Raw genomic sequence first — 25,188 nt, forward strand, 5'->3', positions numbered from 1 at the left:
ATTTTCCAGCATTTTCTAGTTCTGTGATGTTCAACTTTAATTTCTGCATTTGATTTGGATTAGGTTTACGTGCTCCAGGATTGGATTAGATAACTGATCATCTTGTTACAGGTGAATGATTTTACCTGGGGTTTCTCCAAGTGAAACAGCTTCAGAAGGCTGTGACGGCTCACTGATCCCGTACTTATTGACAGCTCGGACTCGGAAACAACATAACTTGCCTTTGACCAAGTCAGTGACAGCAAACCTTGGGCAGCTCACTGGAATTTCACAGTTTGCTCTTTGCCAACTGCTGCTCCCAGCTACTGACTGGACAAAGAAAATAAAAATACAGATTAAACATATATTTGAAGATAGTACATAATTGTAAATGAAGAATTTATGACTTTAGTTGAAGGTCACTGACTATAGGTTTTATTTTTAGACTTTGCTGTCAATAGCAATAATTAGTTTCCAATCAACCAGAGGGCAGCACTTGAGACATTCTTGTTGTTTGCAAACCCATGATGAAAAATCATAAATTATTTTCTTTCTATGTACTGTAAAGAATTGGGTTGACCCAAATGAAAAATTTAAATCACGAGGAGTTGGTTCTGATGTAAGCAACAAAGATTTGACTAAATTTGGTTGATTCAGGTTCATCAGTTTTCTCAGAGTTTGTTTCTTTAATTCAGTTTCTAATGTTTACGAGGAATAAAACATTCTAAACCAAATGGCACCAAAGGGTCTGACACATTTGGAGTATTGTGCACAGTTCTGGTCACCACATTATAGGAAGGATGTGGAAGCTTTGGAAAGGGTTCAGAGGAGATTTACTAGAATGTTGCCTGTTGTGAAGGGAAGGTCTTATAAGGAAAGGTTGAGGGATGTGAGGCTGTTTTCGTTGGAGAGAAGAAGGTTGAGAGGTGACTTAATTGAGACATATAAGATAATCAGAGGGTTAGATTGGGTGGACAGGGAGAGCCTTTTTCCTCGGATGGTGATGGCTAGCATGAGGGGACATAGCTTTAAACTGAGGGATGATAGATATAGGACAGATGTCAGAGATAGTTTCTTTAATCAGAAAGTAGTAAGGGTATGGAATGCATTACCTGCAAGAACTGTAGACTCGCCAAGTTTAAAGGCATTTAAATGGTCATTGGATAGGCACATGGACGAGAATGGAATAGTGTAGGTTAGATGGGCTTCAGATTGGTTTCACAGTTCAGTGCAACATTGAGGGCCGAAGAACATTTCTGTGCTGTAATGTTCTGTGTTTTATGTTCTAAGTGTCTGACACATGTCTGCTCTGGGATTGTTGGAAATGTGTCAAGACTTGAAGCTGAATACAGTAGGCCCCAGACAACAGCATCGGAGTATATTCCAGAATGTCAATTGGAAATGGACCTTCATCCATGCCAAATATGAATAGGCTGAGGCTGTTTTTCCTGGAGCATCGGAGGCTGAGGAATGACTTTATAAAATCATGAAGGGCTTTGATAGGTTAAATATAAAAGGTCTTTTCCCCAGGGTGGGGGAGTCTAGAACTAGAGGACATAGGCTTAGGGTGAGAGGGGAAAAAATTAAAAGGGACTTAAGGGGCAACTTTTTCACACAGGATGGTACGTGAATGGAATGAGCTGCCAGAGGAAGTGGTGGAGGCTGATACAATTAAAACATTTAAAAGGTATTTCGATGGGTATATGAATAGGAAGGGTTTGGAGGGATATGGGCCAGGTGCTGGCAAATGGGTCTAGATTTATTTAGGATATCTAGTTGGCATGAAGGATCTGTTTCAGTGCTGTATATATCTCCATGACTCTAAGTTTTTTTTAGATTAGATTGAATTACTTACAGTGTGGAAACAGGCCCTTCGGCCCAACAAGTCCACACCAACACGCAACCCACCCATTCCCCTACACCTAATACTACAGGCAATTTAACATGGCCAATTCACCTGACCTGCACATCTTTGGACCGTGGGAGGAAACCCACACAGACACGGGGAGAATGTGCAAACTCCACACAGTCAGTCGCCTGAGTCAGGAATTAAACCCAGGTCTCCAGCGCTGTGAGGCAGCAGTGCTAACCACTGTGCCACCGTGCTGCCCACTTGTTGGAATGCACAATCTTGAGGATGACACCAAAAAACACTGACAAGTTTACCTTTTAAGTAACACATATACAAATAGAGCTAAAATTTTTTTCAGTCCACCACAACTCTGCTCCACATCACTGATACTTGCACACATTCGCATTTCACCTTTTCCACAATGTATGTCAGTGGTTCTCTGCCTCGGGGACAAGGCTCCTTCCAGTAGAGGGCAGCATATGTTTGTCCGATATCTGTGACCTGCAGATTAGTCGGAGGGTGTGGAATACGGACATCTCCTAAAACAGACAAACGTTTACTTTATTAACTCTTTAAGGATACTTACACTCTGGCCTTTGACGGCACAACAATCCAAAGACTATTATCTATGGCTGACATTTTACAGGTCCTCAGACAGCATGCTCATATAACAGTACAAAATGGCACCTTTATCAGTGACACTCAAAGCTGATGGATGGTTGTCCTGCCAGTGGTCATTGAGGTCAATTAAGGATCTCCTGAAGCACCACTGGTACTTTAATGGGACTGGGCAGGCACTATACAAGGTGGAAACTGTGCTCGGCATCTTCCTTCTGAGCATGGAGAAGGTGGTGGCATTCTTGATCGGGCATCTTGTCAACCTCTAACATCACCAGAGGTAACAAGGGCTGCCTGTAATGGGAGATCGCTCCCTGTCTTCATGATTGACTCCTCACTGCACCCGGGCCTACCTGAATGACTCAATAACTTAATTAGACAGGCAGGAGGCTGGAAGAACACAGCGAGCCAGGCAGCATCAGAAGGTGGAGCAGCCAACATTTCAGGTGTAACCCTTCTTCAGGACGGGGTGGATGTAGGGGGAGCTGCAGATAAAGGGAGTGGCGGGGGCAGGATAGTGAAGTGGTGAAAGGTGAAGACAGGCAGAGGGTACAACCTGGTTGGTCAGTGGGAGGAATTAATCTGGTTGGTGGAGGGAGCAGTGGAAGGGATGGGGAGAGGATGGGAAGGTAGTCAGGAGATGGGAAGGAATGTTATTTGAAATTGGAGAACTTTCTGGGCTGTAGGCTGCCCAGGCAGAAGATGAGGAGTTGTTCCTCCAATTTGCGCTGTGGTTAATTTTGGCGATGGAGGAGGCCAAGGATAGTCGGAAAGTGCAATTAAAATGGGCGGAGACTGGGAGATCCGGTCAGCCCCTGTAGGCCCGGCTGAGATGCTTGGTGAGCTATTCCCTAAGTTTATGTTCGGTCTCCCTGGTGTAGAGAAAAGCTCATCGGGAGCACCTGATGCAATAGACTAGGTTGGAAGAGAGGCAGGTGAATCTCTGTCTTACCTGCAAGGACTGTTTGGGGCCCTGGATGAAAGTGAGAGGGGTGGTGTACCGGCAGGTTTCACATCTTTTCTGGTTGCAGGGGAGGGTGCCTGGGATTTCGGGGGCATTGGTGGGGAGAGTAGCGCAAACCAAGGACTGTTAAAGGGAACTGTCCTTGGGGAAAGCAGAGAGGGTTGGGGAGGGGAAGATGTTCTTCGTGGTGGGGCCTAGTTGGAATCGGTGGAAGTGTTTAAGGATGATGCGTACCATGTGGAGACTGTTGGAGTGGGAGGTGAGGACAAGGGAGACTCTGCCTTTATTGTATTGGGAGGGGGTGGTTTAGAGCAGTGGAATGGGTGGGGGGGGCGGGAGCAGAGGGCTGTCTGGATGATGGAGGGAGGAAAAGTACATTGTTCAAAATAGGTGGACATCTGGGATGCTCACAAGTGGAATGTCTTCTTGTCTGAGCAGATGCGGCAGAGGCAGAGAAATTGGGAGAATGGGATGGGGCTCTTGCAGAATTCTGGGTGGGAGGAGATGTAGTCCAGGTAGTTATGGGAGTCTGGGTTTGGAATAAACATCTGTCTGGAGATTGTTGCCAGAGACAGAAATGGTGAGAAAGGGGAGGAAGGTGTCCAAGATGGACCAAGTGAATCTGAGGGAGGGGTGGAAGTTGTGGGTGAAGTTGATGAACTGCTCCAGTTCAGCCTGGGTGCAGGACGCTGCACAAATGCAGTTATCGATGTAATGGCAGAAAGGTTGGGGCATACAAAGAGACAAGTGTAACTGGGACCCATCTGGGTACCCATGGCCAACCCCTGGATTTGGAGGAAATGGGAGGAATTAAAGGAAAAGTTATTAAGGGTGAGAACCAGTTTGGTGAGGCGGAGGAGGGTATTGGTGGAGGGGATCTGGTTGGGTCTATTGGAGAGGAAGAAGCAGAGGGCTTGGAGGCCATCTTTGTGGGGTATGGACATGTATAAGGACTGTACATCCATAGTGAAGATAAAGCACTAGGGGCTGGGGAAATGGAAGTTGCTGAAGAGATGGAGGGCATGGTTGGTGTCGTGGATGTAGGTGGGAAGTGTCTGAACTAAGAGGGAGAGGATGGAGTTGAGGTAGGATGAGGTGAGTTTGGTGGGGCAGGACCATGCTGAGATGATGGGTTGGCCAGGGTAGTTGGGTTGTGGATCTTGGGAAGCAGGTAGAACCGGGCAATTCAGGGCTGGGGACTATGAGTTTGGAGGCAGCGAAGGGGAGATCGCTGGAGACAATGAGGACACAGACAGTGCGGGTGATTATGGCCTAATAGGTCGTGGTGGGGTCATGGGTAAGGAGAGGTAGGACGTGCTGTTGGAGAGTTGGTGGTCAGCCTTTGCAACATAGAGGCCCATTCCCCAGACTACCACCATCCCACCTTTGTCAGGGGGTTTGATGGTGAACTGTAGGTTGGTGCAGAGCGAATGGAGTGCTGCACGTTCGGGGGGGGGGGGGGGTGTGGGGGCGCGGTGTGTGTGGTTGGAGTGGGTGAGGGGGCGTGGAGAAATTGAGGCAGCTTATTTCATTTGCAGTCAGCAATGAAGAGACCAAGGGTGGGTACAAGGCCAGCAGGTGGGGTAGAGGGAGTGGTTAGTGGTTAGGGTAAAATAGCTACACTTCCCCAGAGGAGACAGTCACACAATGTAATGTAAATGTGGCAACATAATCAACACTGGATGAGTAACCCAGAGACTCAGGGATTCAAATCCCACCACAGCAGGTGGTGAAATTTAAATTCAATTAATAAATGAGGAAAGTGAGACTCACGGTAACCAGGAAACCCCTATTGATTGTTGTAAAGATCCATCTGGTTCACTAATGTCCTTAAGGGAGGGAAATTGACCATTCTCACCTGATCCACCCCACATGTGACTCCAGACTCACAGCAATGCAGTTGACTGTTAACTGCCCCTTGAAACGGCTGAGCTAGCCAAGGGGGCAATTAGGGATAAGCAATAAATGCTGGCCTTGGCAGTAATATCCACATCCTGTGAAAGAGTAGGGATTCTTTAAGTCAGACTTACCTTCAAGCTCATCTTTAGTAATCGGAATGATTCCGATATCAGTCTGGATATCTGCAATTAAAAGTAAACAACTTATATTTTTATCATGTCAGTTGAGCACCAACAGGAATAACAGAAACAAATCACTAATTCATGATGAGATCCTAATATTTAAACTTTACACACAATCTTGGAAGCTTCAATCCATTCAGTACTTTACAACAAACTGTTCCTCAAGCTCACGTTTCTTCAGAGAGATCATTCGCATTCTGTGCAGTTTGTGCAGCTGAGACTGATTGTATTGAATTATAAATGAAAGTGTGAATTGGAATTTTTTATTCGAACCTTTCCAAGCAGAGGCCGGTGTTCCATCTGGGACACATTCACATGGTTTCTCATAGCAATAAATAATGAGCACAGCCACATAAATAAATATATGTTGTTCCATATTAAGAACATAGAGCATAGAACATTACAGCGCAGTGCAGGCTCTTCGGCCCTCGATGTTGCACTGATCTGTGGAACCAGCTGAAGCCCAGCTAACCTACACTATTCCATTTTCATCCATATGTTTATCCAATGACCATTTAAAAGCCCTTAAAGTTGGCGAGTCTGCTATTGTGCATTCCATGCCCCACTACTCTCTAAGTAAAGAAACTACCTCTGACCTCTGTCCTATGTCTATCACCCCTCAATTTTAAGCTATGTCCCCTCATACTAGCCATCACCATCCTCGGAAAAAGGTTCTCACTGTCCACCCTACGTAACCCTCTGATTATCTTATATGTCTCAATTAAATCACCTCTCAACCTTCTTCTCTCTAAAGAAAACATATGAACTAGGAGCAGGAGTAGACCATCCAGGCCCTCAAGCCTTCTCCATTATTTAATACAATCATGGTTCATCTCATCTTGGCCTCAACTCCATTTTTCTGCCCGCTCTCCTTCAATCTGTTACTCATTAAAAAATCTCCTTAAATTTGTCCCACCATTAACTGCACTCTGAGGTAGTGATTTCACAGATTAATGACCCTTTGAGAGATGTAATTTACCCTCATCTCTGTTTTAAATCTGCTGCCCCTAATCTCAAAAACAATGATTTAAAAATAATGTCCCAGAGATAGAATCAAACATAAATGGGTGCCAAGAACAGGTTCAGAACACAGTGTCTAAAAGTCTTGGTCAGAGAGGTGGCTCTTAAAGTGGTCTTAAAACAGGAGAGATCAGTTGGAAGGCAGGAGGTTTAAGGGAGAGAGTTTCAGAGGGGAGAACCACGACTAAGAAAATCATATCCACTGACAGTGGGGTGAAGGGAAGGGTTACATAAAAGACCAGGATGCTGAGTTGAAGGTTATGGATCTGGAGAAGATACAGGAAGTGAGGCGTGAGGCCATTTTATGATATAAACACATGGACATGTTAGAAAGAATCTCTTCAACTGGGGGTAGATTAATGAGCTTTTTAATTGGATGTGGGCATTGCCAGTATGTGAGCTGGTATGTGAGTGGCTTGCCGGGGCATGTCTGAGGGCATTGCTGTGGGTCTGGCGTCACATGGAGGCCAGAGCAGGTAGAGACAGCAGATTTCCCTCCCTGAAGGACATTAGTGACCAAGCTGGGTGTTTTTTGTAACTGCAGTAGTTACATGGTCATAGAGTCATAGAGATGTACAGCAAGGAAACAGACTCTTCAGTCTATGCTGACCATGTATTCCAAATTAATCTAGTCCCATTTGCCAGCACTTGGCCCGTATCCCTCTAAACTCTTCCTATTCATATACTCATCCCGATGCCTTTAAATGCTGTAATTATACCAGCCTCCACCACTTCCTCTGGTAACTCATTCCATGCACATACACCACCCTCTGTGTGAAAACGTTGCCCCTTAGGTCTCTTTTATATATTTCCCTTGTCACCCTAAACCTATGCCGTCTAGTTCTGGACTCCCCCACCCTAGGATATATTTACCCTATCCATGCCCCTCATGATTTTATAAACCTCTATAAGGTCACCCCTCTGCCTCTGATGCTCCAGGGAAAACAGCCCCAGTTTATTCAGCCTCTCCCTATAGATCAAATCGTCCAACCCTGGCAATATCCTTATAAATCTTTTCTGAACCCTTTCAAGTTTCACAACATCCTTCCTATAGGAGGGAGACCAGAATTGCATACAATATTCCAAACGTGGCCCAATCAATGTCCTGTACAGGTGCAACATGACCTCCCAACTCCTGTACTCAATACTCTGACCAATAAAGGAAAGCATACCAAACGCTGCCTTCACTATCCTATCCACCAGCGACTCAACTTTTAATGAACTATGAACCTGCACTCCAAGGTCTCTTTGTTCAGCAACACTCCCTAGGATCTTACCACTAGGTCACCATTAGGTCAGTTCTTTATTCCAGATTTTATTGAATTCACATTTCATCATCTGCCCTGGTGTCAAACCCATGCCAAACTGGGTCATCTGGATTACTGATCTAGTGGCATTACCAGTGTGCCAACATCACTCTTTGCTTTCCCTTTCCTCCCTGTGGTTTCTATCTGGGCAAAAGTGAGGACTACAGATGCTGGAAACCAGAGTTTAGATCAGAGTGGTGCTGGAAAAGCACAGCAGGTCAGGCAGCATCCGAGAAGCAGGAAAATCGACATTTTGGGCTAAAGCCCTTCATCAGGAATAGAGGCAGGAAGCAGAAGAGATGAATGGAAGGGGGGTGGGGGTGGTGGGGGGGGGGGGGTTACTGGGGAGAAGGTAGCAAAGAGTACAATAGGTGAATGGGGGTGGGGATGGAGGTGATAGGTCAGAAGGGAGGGGGGAGCGGATAGGTGGAAAGGAAGATTGGCAGGTAGGACAGGTCATGAGGGCGATGCTGAGCTGGAAGTTTAGAACTAGGGTGAGGTGCGGGAAGGGGAAGTGAGGAAACTGGTCAAGTCCACATTGATGCCCTGGGGTTGAAGTGTTCCGAGGCGGAAGATGAGGCGTCCTTCCTCCAGGCGTCTGGTGGTGAGGGACCGGTGGTGGAGGAGGCCCAGGACCTGCATGTCCTCAACAGAGTGGGAGGGGAGTTGAAATGTTGGGCCACGGGGCGGTGTGGTTGATTGGTGTGGGTGTCCCAGAGATTTTCCCTGAAGCTCTCTGCTAGGAGGCGTCTAATCTCCCCAATTAGAGGAGACTGCATCGGGAGCAACGTGAGGAAGATAGTGAGGAAAGATCGTTTTTGAACAAAGTACAATGCAACTCGGCAACTCTGAGCGCAAAAACTGCATGAATTCATGTAAAACTCTGTTATCTCACTTTTTAGATCAGAATCAATCTAAACATCATGGCACAGACAGAGAACACAGGGGGCTAACACCTTCAACATATTATCTAGCTATCACCCATTGTTACAGCTAAGCTGAGAATGCAACTTTTAAAAAAAAAGGTTTTGTGATTTACACATGAATGAAGTGAAACTATCATGGTATTCAAACAGATGAAAGACTCAACAGACAATCAAGGTATTTTTCAATGTATAATTTAAGTTACATCACACTGTAAACATTTGCTATAAATTCTGTGCCTTAGATTTGTGCCCTCCACAACCACCTGATGAAGGAGCGCCGCTCCGAAAGCTAGTGCTTCCAATTAAACCTGTTGGACTATAACCTGGTGTTGTGTGATTTTTAACTAAGTCAGGTATAGACAGGATAGATTGAGTGAATCCTTAGAAGAGTATAAAGGAAGTACGAGTGTACTTAAGAGGAAAATCAGGAGTTCAAAAAGGGGACATGAGATAGCTTTAGCAGATAGAGTTAAGGAGAATCCAAAGGGTTTTTACAAATACATTAAGGACAAAAGGGTAACTAGGGAGAGAATAGGACCCCTCAAAGATCAGCAAGGCAGCCTTTGTGTGGAGGCGCAAGAGATGGGGGAGATACTAAACCTGTATTTTGCATCAGTGTTTACTGTGGAAAAGGACATGGAAGATATAGAATGTAGGGAAATAGATGGCGACATCTTGAAAAATGTCCATATTTCAGAGGAGGAAATGCTGGATGTTTTGAAAAACATAAAGGTGGATAAATCCCCAGGACCTGATCAGATGTACCCTAGAACTCTGTGGGAAGCTCGGGAAGTGATTGCTGGGCCCCTTGCTGAGATATTTGTATAATCGATAGTCACAGGTGAGGTGCTGGAAGACCGGAGGTTGGCTAACATGGTACCACTGTTTAAGAAGGGTGGTAAGGACATGCCAGGGAACGATAGACCAGTGAGCCTGACGTCGGTGGTGGGCAAGTTGTTGGAGAGAGTCCGGAGGGACAGGGAGTACATGTATTTCGAATTGCAAGGACTGATAAGGAATAGTCAACATGGCTTTGTGTGTGGGAAATCGTGTCTCGCAAACTTGATTGAGTTTTTTTGAAGTAACAAAAAGAATTGATGAGGGCAGAATGATGGACGTGATCTCTCTGGACTTTAGTAAGGTGTTCGACAAGGTTTCCTATGGGAGACTGGTTAGCAAGGTTAGATATCATGGAATACAGGGAAAACTAACTATTTGGATACAGAACTGGCTCAAAGGTAGAAGACAGAGGATGGTGGTGGAGGGTTGCTTTTCAGCCTGGAGGCCTGTGACCAGTGGAGTACCACAAGGATCAGTGCTGGGTCCACTACTTTTTGTCATTTATATAAATGTTTTGGATGCGAGCATAAGAGGTACAGTTAGTAAGATTGCAGATGACACCATAATTGGATGTGTAGTGGACAGCAAAGAAGGTTACCTCAGATTACAACAGGATCTTGATCAGATGGGCCAATGAGCTGAGGAGTAGCAGATGGAACTTAATTTATATAAATGTGAGGTGCTGCATTTTGGGAAAGCAAATCTTAGCAGGACTTATACACTTAATGGTAAGATCCTAGGGAGTGTTGCTGAACAAAGAGACCTTGGAGTGCAGGTCCATAGCTCCTTGAAAGTAGAGTCGCAGGTAGATAGAATAGTGAAGAAGGCATTTTGTATACTTTTGTTTATTGGTCAGAGTATTGAGTACAGGAGTTGGGAGGTCATGTTGCGGCTGTACAGGACATTGCTTAGGCCACTGTTGGAATATTGTGTGCAATTCTGATCTCCTTCCTATTGGAAGGATGTTGTGGAACTTGAAAGGGTTCAGAAAAGATTTACATGGATGTTGCCAGGGTTGGAGGATTTGAGCTACAGGGAGAGGTTGAATAGGTTGCTGCTGTTTTCCCTGGAGTGTTGGAGGCTGAAGGGTGACCTTAGAGAGGTTTATAAAATTATGAGGGGCATGGATTGGATAAACAGACAAGGTCATTTCCCTAGGGTGGGGGAGTCGAGAACTAGAGAGCATTGGGGGTTTAGGGTGAGAGGGGAAAGATATAAAAGAGACCTAAGGGCAACTTTTTCACACAGAGGGTAGTGTGTGTGTGGAATGAGCTGACAGAGGAAGTGGTGGAAGATAGTACAATTGCAACATTTCAAAGGCACCTGGATGGGTATATGAATAGGAAGAGCTTAGAGGGACATAGGCCGGGTGCTAGCAGGTGGGAATAGATTGTCTTGGGATATCTGGTTGGACAAGTTGCACCAAGGGTCTATTGCTGTGCTGTACATCTCTATGACGCTATGACAGACGGAAGCATTGAAACATTGTGAGGATGGAACTTCATAACTCATTCATCATTTTTAAAAATGTAATTAATGTGTCACCAGTGTAACTGTGTCAAATTAATCAATTCTCTCAAACTACTAATTTCTGGCCAAATATTTGAACAGGGATGATTAAATTTTGCTTCGACAGGTAGCACTCACTCATTACTCTGTCTCCGGCTGTAGGGTCAGTTGTGGTCACTGGGTCTGAGATCCGGGAAGGCCTGCTGATCCCTGCTGCATTGATGGCTCTGACACGGAATTGATACGTCCGGCTTTCCGATAGGCCCACAACGGGAAACTTGCATAATTTCTCAGGAACTTCATTGCACTGAATCCACCCATTACTTCCTAATTCAATTCTAAAATCATAAATCAGAAAGCCCCAAGTTAATCCCCTTCACATACAATAAAATGACTTAAGACCCCCAAAAAAAAGAATATTCTCAATCAAATCAGGATTGTTGTCATTTCCAAAGTGAATAATTATACAATGTATTTTCAGTAAAATTGGGATAGTAAGTGCAGCTGGTCCCTAATTTTATGCAAAAAAAATCATACAGCCCTGAATATGGGATAATACCAAGGGATTAAAAATGCCTGTCGACTATGTTAAAACAGTATTGTGCAAACTTTCTATTTAAAGCCTTCTATCCAAATCATTGATTTGAGTGAGATTATGGGATGTCAGCATTGTCAAACTCCGATATGTTTCATGCTGCAATCTCCTCACCTGCAGGGAATGCAGAACCAGTCACAGATCAATTCATCGCACATATTCTTGGAGCTAAAGTTGCCTTTGATCTATTGAGATAAGCTGCTCAAAGGTTCTATTTGCATTTCCAAGATGCCTCATCAAATATAAATCCTATCACAAAGGGGTTCTGACGCCAGTAATTGGCAACTACTGACAAATTTGCCATTGACCTTAAACACTGGTACAGTGGTTCAGTGGTTAACACTGCTGCCTCACAGCAGCAGGGACCTGGGTTTGATTCCAGCCTCGGGTGACTGTCTGTGTGGAGTTTGTACATTCTCCTCGTGTTTGCATTCATTTTTCTCTGGGTACTCCAGTTTCTTCCCATAGTCCAAAGCTGAGCAAGTTAGGTGGATTAGCCATGGGACATTATACATAGTGTCCGGGAATGTGCAGGCTAGGTGGGGTAACAATGGGAAATGCAGGGTTACAGGGATGGAGTGGTTCTGGGTGGGATGATCTTTGGAGGATCAGTGGGCTCGATGGGCAGAATAGCCTGTTTTCCAAGTAAGGATTCTATGATTCTGTGATGATTCTTTGAACAGATGTGGCAGCTGGTTGTTCTCATTGGCAGAGGGATCTAGATTGCTTGGAGTTGAGCAGTCAATGAGGGTATCACTGTTAACCAGGTCTCCCTCCAGAGTTTCTGTACCTTTGCTGTTGAATGTTTCCAGCAGGGTTAAATCCACTCTCCTCGGAGAAAGGGTTCCTCAGGGAAGTGGGCAGCCCAGCTGATCATTACTGACCTGTCAATGAAATAGCCAACCACTGCACTCTTTCCATCAGCACTGGGTGGTTTCCAGGTAACAAACACATAGTCTTTATTAACATTGTGACACTCGACATCCAATGGTGAACCTGGAGCACCGACCTCTGCAGCTGGACCATCTGCAGGAGGAAAAAAAGACTTAACATTGTGTATGACTGAATTAAAGAAATATTTATTACAAAATAAGACAAAATTTAAAAAAATCTTATTTAATAGTCAATGCATCATAATTGTTGTAGAAAACCACTCCTCTGTAAATATGTGGTTGCTCGATCCCTAAGGCGAACGAGAACATTTAGTGGGACCAACTAATCCTTCTGAGGAACTGTCCCTGTCATCTCATCACAACATTTCACTATTTCAGCTCGAGCTGGAAATAGAACCTCAAGTGGAAGCATTGCTTTGCACAAAGAAACAAAAACATCCCTGTTACTTTGAGTCATTCATAAAACTTGTAATAATGCTCAGGATTAAATCTGCTGACATTATTTTTATTCTTCCTTGGGATGCGAACCTTCCCAGCAAGACCAGTAACCCTAATTGCTCTTGAGCTGAATGGCTAGCTCAGCTATTTCAGAGGGCAATGAAGAGTCAATGTGTGATTGTGGATCTGAATTCACACAGCAGGCTGGATAAAGTCAGCAGCTTACCTTGCCTAAAGGACATTCATGAATCAAATGGGTTTCAACAATGTTTTTCTCATGGTACCATTGTTAAAACTTGCAATTCCAATTTAAATTTCAGCTTCAACCCTGGTGGGATCTTCAACTTGTACGTCCAGAACATTAGTCTGGGATTCTCTGTTCAGAAAAGCAAGTTATTGCAGATCTCAAATGAAAACAGGAAATGCTAGAAAGATTTACACCTCTAGCAGCACATATGGAGACAGATATGAAATTACCATTTCCAGCCCAATATGACCCTTTATTGGAACCTGAAGAATAGTTTTCTTGAAAGAAGAATCATATCAGAGTCAAAACATTAACTCTGTTTCTCTCACTATTGATAGTGCTGGAGTTGCTGAGTTTCTCCAGCAATTTCTGTTTTAGTCTCTGGATTAATGCGCCAGTGACATTACCATGATAACATTCAGTGAATGTTATATTTGTTCACTTAACGTCTCAGTCTCCTAATATCAGGGGCTGCTGTTGTCACCTTTCCATTCACCTTTTTAAGCATGTACGTGCTCCTCCAATGCTTTTGCAATCAAATCTAAATACACCTGCTGAAGATATTTCCTGATGAACAAGATCAGAATAACATAATGATTTTAGATGCTGCTTGTTTTGTTAATTACTGATCCACAATGGCTTCTCAGGTTCCTGTTAGAATCTGAATTAATGTTTCTTACAAGTGGGACATCAAAAAGGAGAGTGATCTTCTTTAAAAGACACACAGAAACTTTTGTGACTGTGAAGTTGCCGTGGATTGCTGTAAATTTTTCATACCTCTAACAAAGACATATCTACTGTGCTCCTTGTATCCAGTCCATGTGAGAAGACACATGGTATAAAGGCCCTCATCTTCCTTATGGACGTGAGGGAGAGTTAGCTTGGTAAATTTATCGGAGTGCTCAATCTTTAACCACTTGGATTCCTTCAGCAAAATACCTGTAAAAACAATAACTTCTCATCAGTGACCTTAGTTACAAAGGTATTCAATAACCACAAAATAAACCTTGACCTTAACATTTACATAATTAACACAATTATTTTTCTGTTTACTCATTTCCCTCCTTTTAAAAGGTTATTTATTGTCATCCATTATAACTGAAAATGGAAACAGTGACCAGAGAACCTGAATCTGGCTTTTCTGTAATCCTTAGTTTCAGGTGACTGGAGCTTGGTATAAATCCAGCTGAGGAGATTCACCGGAATGCTGCTTGGGCCTGAGTATTTCAGCTCTGGAGAGACACTCGACAGGCTGGGGTTGTTCTCTGCAAAGTATAGAAGGCTGAGGCCAGACCTGAATGAGGTGCTGAAAGTCACAAGGGGAGTATGCAGGGTAGACAGGGAGAATACAACAAAGGATTGCAGTTGCTGGAAATCTGAAACAGGAACAGAAATTGCTGGGAAGTCTCAGCAGATCTGGGAGCATCAATGGAGAGAAAACGGTGTCCAGTGGCCCTTTGTCAACCTTTTCCCTCCGCAAGTGCTACCAGACTATAAGATCTAGGAGCAAAGGTAGGCCATTTGGCCCATCAAGACTACTCCAGCATTCAATCATGACTGATATGTTTCTCAACCCATTCTGCTGCCTTCTCTCTGTAACCCTTGACCCCTTACTAATCAAGAACCTATCTCTGTCTTAAACACACTTAATGACTTAGCCTCCACAGCCCTTTGCAGCAATGACTTCCACAGATTCACCACCCTCTGAAGATATTCTTGTTCATCACAATTCCAAAACGTTGCCCCTTCACTTTGAGGCCAAGCCCTCAGGTCCCAGTCTCTCCTACCAGTGGAAATATATTCTCCACCTCCACTCTACTGAGGCCTTTCAGTATTCTGTAAGTTTCAATCAGACCCGCCTCATTCTACTAAACTCTATTGAGTACAGACCCAGAGTCCTCAACCTCTCCTCACATGACAAACCCTTCATCCCCAGGATCATTCCTGTAAGTCTCCTCTGGACCCCTCCAATGACAGCACATCCTCCAATATGGGGCCCAAAACTGCTCACAATATTCCAAATGCAGCTTGACCAAAGCCTTATACAACCTCAGCAATATGTCTCTGCTCTTGTATTCTTGCCCTGCTGAAATGAATACTTACATTGTATTTGCCTTCCTAGCAGCCAACTGAACTTGCAGGTTAACTTTAAGAGAATCCGGAACTTGGAATCCCCAGTCCCTTTGTGCTTCAGATTTCTGAAACCTTTCCCAACTTTGAAAATTGTCTATGCCTCTATTATCTGAGCAAAATGCTTCACCTCAGGTTTTCCCACATTGTATTCCATCTGCCATTTCGTTGTCAACTCTCCTAGCTGTTCAATCCTTCTGCAGCTTCTCTGCTTCCTCAATACTGGTATGGACCAAACCAGATCAGATCAGAACCCCAAAATACTTTAATAAGTAGCCTAGACCCTAACTTTTTCTTATTTTAAAGGTAGATGCGAAGTAGATGTTCCAGATGTGATGTGACTGGTCAAACCACTCAAGGTTAAGCAAAGCACAATTTATTTAAACAACACAGTTAAAATACAAACAAAAGAAGGAGGAATTTAGAATAACTTAGCTGGAAAATGTAATCAAATAATAGACACAGCACCTATTATTAATTAACTGTTTCAATATAATAACATCCCATAAATACATCCCTCAGCAAAAAGGTAAATTCAGACTCAGGCCCTCCTTTTTTTTTGGTGAGGGGTGGGGGAGGTGGCATGGTGGCTCAGTGGTTAACATTGCTGCCTCGCAATGCCAAGGACCCGCGTTCAATTCCAGCCTCGGGCGCCTATCTATGTGGAGTTTGCAAATTCTCCCCGTGTCTGTGTGGGTTCCCTCCAGGTGCTCCGGCTTCCTCCCACAGTCCAAAGATGTTTAGGCTAGGGTGAACTGGCCATGCTAAGTTGCCTGTAGTGTTCAGGGATGTTTAGGTTAGGGGTAAATCTAGAATAATAGGTTAGGGGAATCAGTTTGAGTGGGATACTCTTCAGAAGTTCTTTGTGGACTTGTTGGATCAAAGTGCCCATTTCCATACTGTAGGGTTTCTATGATGCTTATATACAGTTCTCCAATCACGGAGGAAACAACATCAAGAGAGATTTCAGAGAAAATAGCAGCTCGAGATCATTCTAGAGACCCAGAAGCTTTCAATCTTTCTGGGACCCAAATAGCTTCTGGCTGCTACAGCTAAAAATAAAAAGAGATCCTGGTCCGTGAGACATGGCTACTCCCCTTCCATTGTTACAACTGTTTTAAAAAAACCTGAAGGCCTCCTAAATGATAGATTTTGGCCTTCTCCAGTAGTTTGTTCAGCACCTCTGCCTTTACAAACTCTCTTAAAAAAAACCCAGGGAAAAAAATTTAGATTACGTACAGTGTGGAAACAGGCCCTTCAGCCAAACAAGTCCACACCGACCCGCCGAAATGCAACCCACCTAGACCATTCCCCTACATTTACCCCCTTACCTAACACTACGGGCAATTTAGCATGGCCAATTCACCTAACCTGCACATTTTTGGAGTGTGGGAGAAAACCAGAGCACCCGGAGGAAACCCACACAGACACGGGGAGAATGTGCAAACTCCACACAGTCAGTTGCCTGAAGCAGGAATTGAACCCAGACCTCTGGCACTGTGAGGCAATAGTGCTAACCACTATGCCACCGTGCCACCCATAAAAACCTTGCTATAGTGACAGTATCATCACAACATGATCTGCTGAGTTTCTCCAGAAATTCCTGATTTTGTTTCAGACAGAGAGAAACTTTGTCCCTTAGTAGAAGGATCAATAACCAAAGGGCCCAGTTTAGAGTAAGGAACAAAGGATTTAGAGGGGATTTGTGGGAAAAATAAGATCACCCAGAGGATTGTAGTTATCCAGAACTCGCTGCCTGAAAGGGTGACCAAGGCAGGAATTCTTAAAATATTTAAGAAGTTGTTTGAAGCGAACTTGAAACACCATAGATTTTTTAAAAAGCCACGGGCCTGGTGCTGGAAAATTGGTTTAAAATTAATAGATATTTGATGACTGGAATAGACACGATGGGCTGAAGAATCTTTCTCCATCATAACTTGAAACCTATAGTTGTTGCCCTGGTTGAAAGCCCACTAGCTGTTAGTAACACTGTGACCTTATCACTTTTATACTCCATGAGTCTTTTCTCCCCCTTTGTGAACATGGACATGCAGCAGTTCAAGAAGACAGCTCACACCCACCTTCTTCAGGGCAACTAGGGACAGGCAATAAATGCCGGGTCCAGCCAGTGACACCCACATCCCACAAATAACCCATGAACTTACCAGACCACTGGGCCCCACAAATTCTGATGGCGTTTACTGATGTGACCATTCAATATAAAGATTGCTCATGATGCTGGTAAAAATCATCTAATAGCAGATGTATTTCCCAGAGTGCAAAATTAAGGGAAAGATGATAAGGATGGTATAAAGTTTGTAAAACGGATGAATGAGGGTGAACAAATGTGAGTGTCATGTTTTTATGTCTACATGTCATATAATTTTTGATAAAACACATCTTTGAAATGGGGTTTCATTTCTTCTAATGGCAGAGGCATATAAACACCACTATTGTGCTTGGACTGTGGACTTAAAATGGGAAAAGATATTGTTTTAAACCGAGGGATTATGGAGGAAGAAGTGGCACTTTTTTCTTTTATAAATGAGATACTGGGTCTAATTGTGTACTGTGCCTACAAGATTCCCTTATTGAAGCAGTGATGGGGGGGCGGTGGGTGTTGGGGAGTATGTGGAGGGGGGGGGGGGGGGTAGTAGGGGGATGGATTTTGGATACCTTGCTCCAGTTTAGCCCAGCGATAGACTTTTGCTTGGTTTTCAACTTGAGTGTGTAGAGAAGTACTCAGCATAGGAATAACTTCTTGACAGGTTTCTGACTGAATGGCTACAGCTTTTTATTCAGATGATACAGAAGAAACATCCAGCCTGTCTTTCTCACTTCTGTGAATGGAGAAGGTAAAAGTAAAGCTCAGGCAGCTAGCTATTCTCGCTCTGTCTTCTCTCTCTCTCTCTCTCTCTCTGGCCCTGTCTCTCTCTCCCTCTCTCCACCCCCACCCACCTCTCCCTCTCTCTGTCACTCTCTCTGCAAATTCACCTCTTGAAAGGAAAAAGGTGGAAAACCACATTCAGAGATGTTGAGAAGGTGAATGTTCAACCAATGGATGACAAACTGAAGATTGATGTGTCTACAACTTCTGTCTTCATCAAGGAATTGAAAAGGAACAGAAGTGAACCAAAGGAAGACCTCTCATTGACAACAGTAATCCAGACTGGTACCAGGACTGAACTTCACTGAGTTTTGTTGCTCCTTCTGTAGTGATTGGAATGACATCAGCCAGGTGGATCTCATAACGTATGAGTGCCCTCATTGGAGTGTTAATCTGGTCCAATCAGGGAGCCTGAGCTGACAGATATAAACAAGAGTGTCAGAGGCTCTGCTCACTCTATGAGCTGGCTCTGAGCTAGCTGGATCATGTACAATCCACATGTAAATAAAGGTTGACTCAGTAATAGGATACTGGCCTTTGTAGAGTTATTTCACCCTCCTCACGCTTAATATTTGTGTATAGCCTCTGTGCCCCTGTTTGTATGTGTTTGGGAATTTTTTTTAGAAGTGGCAGTGTTTAAAGTTATAAACTAGCAATTTGTGTTTCTCTTCTGCCACCAGTCAAATACAGTCTGTTTGATTTGACCATCAACCTAGAAAACAGCTGTTTTCTTATTAAGGATAGAAGCCTGGTGAGTGTTTTCTTTTAATTTTGTCTCATCTGTCTGCTAAGTCAGGGACTTTGAACTGTTTGATTAAATCATTTCACATTTGTGAGGATTTCAAGAACAGTGGGAGCTGATTTCCAATGTACTATCCCAGTGAGTCAGGATACTTTCCAAAGCTTCCAACAGGATTTCCATCATTGCCATAATGGCAGTGCCTCTTAAACAGTTCAAGCTCTGTCTGGATGTGATGTAACTCTGATGACTGTGATGTAGCATTTGACTCACAAACCAGCTCAGGGTTTGAAGGTAGACAAGGAAGAAGCACTTACAGACTGTGAATCCTTCCAATGCTTCACACTATTTTCAAAGAAAAAAAATTGTGTTTAAATATGAAAATGCCTGTAGTATGGTGAACAGTAAAAGGCATGTTAAGATAGCGCTCCAGTGAAGGGTTTGCATATTTCTGTATCACTTTGCTTGGAAGAAACATCCTGATTTTGCTTTGCTTTTCTGAAAGAAACAACTGCCTCTTAGATTAGGAAGCAGAATACATAAGAGAGAATGGAATAAACCTTGAAATGGAAGATGTCACATGCTCATAACTTTGGGCTGGCACAGTGGCTCAGTGGTTAGCACTGTTGCCTCATAGCACCAGGGTCCCAGGTCTGTATGGAGTTTGCATATTTGCCCCGTGTCTGCATGGGTTTCCCCCGGGTGCTCCAGTTTCCTCCCACAGACCAAAGATGTGCAGGTCAGGTGAGTTGGCCATGCTAAATTGTCCATAGTCAGACGGAAATGGGTCTGGGTAGGTTACTCTTCGGAGGGTTGGTGTGGACTTGTTGGGTCAAAGGGCCTGTTTCCATGCTGTAAGGAATCTAATCTGATCTAATCTAAAACTAAGCTCACCCAATTGTCAGTCATTTAAATGAACAGGTACAAACCCATATGGGACCAGGTGCAGCACTAAAATCATTTCACACAAGGAAGTACTTTACACTTAAGCCCAAAAGTGGAAGCCATTCTTTGACATGTTTTAATCCCTGCAGACTTAGTTTCCTGATTGAATTGATGCTGAATAGTTTGAACTGGTCATGGTAATGTGGTTATGAAGTATTGTTCAACTATGTGCAAGGCTGACAAAATATTAAAGATACTATAAAGGAGAAGGGAAAAGTTGAGCCAATAAATATTATAGTCCATTAAGGAATTCAGGATAAACATCTTTACTCAGAGAGTGATGACATATGGAATTCACTGCAATGTGGGGTGCTTTGAGTTGAATGGCATTGAGGCATTAAAGTGGATGTCAAATAAAGACTAAAGGAAGTAATAGAAAAATATGTTGATGGGCTGAGACTGTGTGGGGTATAAACACCATCATGTTGGGCTGAATCGAAGTCTGTTTCAGAGCTGTAAATTCAATGGAATGTACTAGGTGTTTACCTTACTCCACCACAGTATGAGGTATAAAGCTGAATCATAAACTCTTCTATTTTAAACCACTCTATAATAAAACACAAAACAAACCAACACATTGTGTTCTGCAGACACATTGATTATTTTGGAAATATGTATAAAACAGATCAACTTTGAAAGTTACAAAATACATTCATTATGTTATTAGGAGCCTGATTTGACACGTTTTGAAACTTTACATGCAAATTTAATCAAGGCTCACAGTTATTTAACATAGTTCCAGCTCTAGACACAGCTGAATCGAATAGATTCAGCTTTAGTAAAACATTTTCACAGGAGAGTGTAACAAAGCACCAGATAGGTAGGTATCTACCATGAGAAGAATGATATTTCAAAGAACACTGACCATCCCTGAGCCAGCAGATTTCTTCCTGGTTGTCTCTCAAAGGCGATGAAAAGGTGCAGGTCAGGGCCAGGGAATCACCTTCTTTACCGAATGAAGTTTCAAACCCATCAACAATATCAACATCCAACTCAAGCTGACTGGCTGAGGAAAGAGGTGCAGTGATTAGCTTCAATCGATGTTACAAATATACGTTACCAAGAAAAGCAGACAATGCAGCAACACAATCACAGAACAAACAGAGCTCGGCTATATAGCCCATTGAGATTGAGATGAGGGACGACAATTTCCTCTGTTTGTGAGTTGAAGATGAAATAGTCATTAATCAGACAATTGAGGAGATAGTTGAGAGTGTGGTGCTGGAAAAGCACAGCCAGTCAAGCAGCATCCGAGGTGCAGGAGAATCGACGTTTCAGGCATAAGCCCTTCAAATTCAAAGTCATTCCTGATGAAGAGCTTATGCCCGAAGCGTCAATTCTCCTGCTCCTCGGATGCTGCCTGACCTCCTGTGCTTTTCCAGCACCACACTCTCGACTCTGATCTCCAGTACCTGCAGTCCGCACTTTCTCCGAATTAAGGAAAGAGGTTAAGTTGTTTTTTTCTTTGCAGCTTATTGTTGGAGTGTGTTAACATGATCACAGGGAACCTCCTGGCTACATTACATGATGGGATATACAGCTTTAGTCCGTACAGAATATTTTGATGTTTTGGTTGTGTATTGTATAAATAGTTGACTTATGTATATCAATTTGTGCAAGATGTCTAATGATTCAAAGTGAAAATCAATCAGAAAGAATACTGAGTTACTACTTTATTTTCTCCCAACCAAATTGCAAAATAATTGGGAATGTTTGGTGATGTAAGAAGTGCAACAGCAATACTATCTATTGTTGTTATAATGATTCTAAACTTTACAAGACTCAATGATTATAGTTTTTAAGAAGCATTACATGAGGTGACCAAACGCAAAAGATACAGGTCAAAAAGAAATACAGCAATTTATTCCCACATCACTGGAAATGTTTTTCTCCCAGGGACTGGAGAGAAGCCGATTAACAATCTCTGGAAGAACTAGAACAGACTGGACAATTATCCATGTGTCTCAAAAATGGCAGTGTTTTTTAAAATCAGTCATTGATGGGATGTGGTCATTGCTGGCTGGGCCTACATTTTTTTGCATTTTCCTAATTTCCAGTTAAGTGTTGACCTCATTGCTGTGGTTGGAGAGTCACAGGTAGGTCAGACTGGGTAAGGACAACCGATTTCCTTGCCTAAAGGATATTTGTGAATGAGATGTGTTTTCACAATAGGCAACAGTGGTTAAATTGGTTACTGTTAGGTGAGTTGGTTTATTGCAGGTTTTTACACAGTTCTAACCTCACCAACTGCCATGCTGGGATTTAAATATTTATCTCCACAGCATTAGCTTGGAGTTCTAGATTATTAATCTACTTACACTATCATCATGCCATCACCTTCCCATTGTGTGAGACTGGAGAGCAACAAATATATTTACACATGTTTCTTGCTCATATCAAACAAGATTAATTTAATCCACGAGGTCTGAAATTGCGTATACATTGCTTTTTCTATACTTTGACGATGAATAAATAAAGCAACAAGATGCTCAGCGATCTCAACAAACCAGAGACAAACTGAATCATGAAAGTCTGGGTGTACAGCATCATCATTATAGTCACACTAGAAAGGGTTAATTATAATTAACCAGATCAGAAATAAATCCATTGGTCACTTACATTCCAGCTTGAGAGAGTCACCTCCTGAATCTAAGCCTTGATGCTCTGCAAAATCATCAAACATCGGAAAGTTAAATAAAAACCTAAAGAAGTATGGATGCTGTAAACCAGAAATGGAAACAGAAATTGCTGGAAAACCTCAGCAGGTCTGGCAGTGTCTGTGGAGAGAAATCAGAGCTAACGTTTCTAGTTGCGTTCTGAAGAAGGGTCACTCAACCCGAAACATTAACTCTGATTTCTCTCCACAGATACTGCCAGACCTGCTGAGCTTTTCCAGCAATTTCAGCTTTTGACCCAAAAGTTAAAGGAGTTTTGATATTGGCCAGAACTTGCTGTTGAAATAATAGAGGCGAGTGTGTCCCCAAAGCTTTACACACAAATTCCACAGAAAGTTTTTAATATGAAAATCATTAAGTTACTGTTTTAGTTTTACCACTTTGCCATTAGCTTTGCAAAGCTGTCATTTTGCTGCCTGTTTTCCCAGCCTGCAGGACTGCTTCCCCCTTTTGACCATCATAGTGGGACCTCGACAATTTGATGTGTCCAACTGAACATGAAAGTTCTCCAGGTCTCTCCCCCTCCCTTTACAGTAAAGCAAGCAGGAACATCAGAACCCCACAATAAATACCAAACAACAAAAGGTAGAATCAATATTAGAGATAAGAAGAAGAAGAAGTTGGGTACAAAGGTAAAGTTTCAGACCATGCAAATTTCTGTTAAACCACAGCCAATGATCACTCAAAAATGTATTCCTCAGGTTTTACAGAGAAAAGCCATTTCACGTTCTTTAATTTTTAATGATCTGTAGATTAGATTACCTACACTGTGGAAACAGGCTCTTCAGCCCAACAAGTCCACACAAAACCTCTGAAGAGATTGAGTAGTTTGTGTAAAATTCTTATAATTATTATCAGCCTCACTGTTGTATATTGTCCATTACTCTCACTGTGGTCTCCTTCACATCAGGGAGACAGGACGCCAACTTGCAGAGTCTTTCAGGGAACATCTCTGCGATACGTGCACCAAACAACACCACCGCCCTGTGGGCGACCACTTCAACTCCCCCTCCCACTTTCCCAAGGACATGCAAGTCCTCAGCCTCCTCCACTGCCAAATCTTAGCCATCTAATGCCTGGAGGAAGAACTCCTCACCTTCTGCCTTGGGACCCTCCAACCACATAGCATCAACATCGTCTTCACCAGTTTCCAAATCTCCCCTCCCCCCACCTCATCCCAGATCAAACCCTCCAATTTGGCACCACCTTCTTAACCTGTCCTCTCTGTCCATTTTCCTTCCCACATATCCGCTCCACCTTCCCTACTGGCCTATCACTATTACTCCCCATTTATATCCACCTATCGCCTTCACAGATACTTTCTCCCTCAGTCCCACACTCGCCCTCCTATTTATTTCTCAACCCCCTTCCCCCCATTTCCCGCATTTCTGAGGAAGGGCTTATGCCTGAAACATCGACTCTCCTGCTCCTCGGATGCTGCCTGACCTGCTGTGCTTTTCCAGCTCCACACCTTTGGACTCTACTATATGTTGAAGATTCATCAGGTTGCATTCTACTCCATCTTTTCAGCGACTTGGAGTTATTGAAACTACTAAATCTCACAGGACTTACTATTCACAAGGACTGTAGCATAGGATAAAGCTTCTCCATGTGAATTTATAGCAATTGCAGAGTACTCGCCTGAATCTTCTGGGCTGCATCTAGTGAGAAAATAAATAAATTAATTTAAAATTCACTGTATTTAATGTGTTTTTAAGGGATTGTGAACAAGTTTCTTGCTACTAGATTCTAGCAACTTGCTAAAATATTAAGTTATTTTATAATATCTGTACATTATAACTATAAAGCTTTTGTAAATTGTTGCATGATTGGGCCTTGAAAAATTTAATCCAATCAAAATATATATTGAAAACAAATACCTGAACAGTCCACAAACTCTAGTGCACCTTTGGAGATATACTAATTGTAAGATATTGCCTGCTAGTGTATGCAATCAACTTGACCCTGTTCCAGATGGTGTGCACTGCGCATGTTATTAAACTAGAAAGACTGCAGAAAGATTTACTAGGATGCTGCCTGGACTGGAAGGTTTGAGTTATAAGGAGAGGTTGGACAGGCTGGGACTTTTTTCCCTGGAGCATTGGAGACTGAGGGGTGACCTTATAGAAGTTTATAAAATCACGAGGGACATAGATCAGGAAGATAGTCGACAGCTTTTTCTGTGGTAGGGGAGTCTAAAGCTAGAGGGTGTGGGTTTGAGACGAGAGGGGAGAGATACAAAAGAATCCAGAGGAGACTTTTTTTTCACACAAGATGGTGAATGTCTGGAATGGGCTGCCAGAGGTAGTGATGGAAATGAGTACAATTTTATCATTTAAGAAACATTTGGCCAAGTACATGGATGGGGTAACTATGGAGGGATATGGAGCAAATGGGACTAGTTTAAGTTGCAAAAATTGGTGACATGGACACGTTTGGCCAAACAGACCTCTATGAGTCTATGGCTCTATGACTGACAGAGATAAATGCGTTAATCATTAATGAAACAACTAGGATTCCATCTCATGGACTAAGCACATTCT

At 43.1% G+C, this 25,188-nt stretch overlaps 1 protein-coding gene across 3 annotated transcripts in view; it reads right to left on the minus strand.

The window, feature by feature from the left end:
- myom3 (myomesin 3) overlaps positions 1 to 25,188 on the minus strand; it is a 108,606-nt gene that overhangs the window by 63,722 nt on the left and 19,696 nt on the right. For all 3 annotated transcript variants that reach the window (XM_072547942.1, XM_072547940.1, XM_072547941.1), the window contains exons 6-14: positions 24,218 to 24,306; positions 22,590 to 22,634; positions 20,836 to 20,976; positions 14,047 to 14,208; positions 12,576 to 12,717; positions 11,235 to 11,434; positions 5,444 to 5,494; positions 2,243 to 2,370; positions 126 to 309 (exon numbers count right to left, since the gene is read on the minus strand). In XM_072547942.1, the coding sequence (XP_072404043.1) occupies positions 126 to 309; positions 2,243 to 2,370; positions 5,444 to 5,494; positions 11,235 to 11,434; positions 12,576 to 12,717; positions 14,047 to 14,208; positions 20,836 to 20,976; positions 22,590 to 22,634; positions 24,218 to 24,306 (1,142 nt within the window). The remainder of the gene's footprint in view (positions 1 to 125; positions 310 to 2,242; positions 2,371 to 5,443; positions 5,495 to 11,234; positions 11,435 to 12,575; positions 12,718 to 14,046; positions 14,209 to 20,835; positions 20,977 to 22,589; positions 22,635 to 24,217; positions 24,307 to 25,188) is intronic.

The sequence above is a fragment of the Chiloscyllium punctatum genome, chromosome 27 (assembly GCF_047496795.1).
Source record: "Chiloscyllium punctatum isolate Juve2018m chromosome 27, sChiPun1.3, whole genome shotgun sequence".
NCBI classification, from domain to species: Eukaryota; Metazoa; Chordata; class Chondrichthyes; order Orectolobiformes; family Hemiscylliidae; genus Chiloscyllium; species Chiloscyllium punctatum.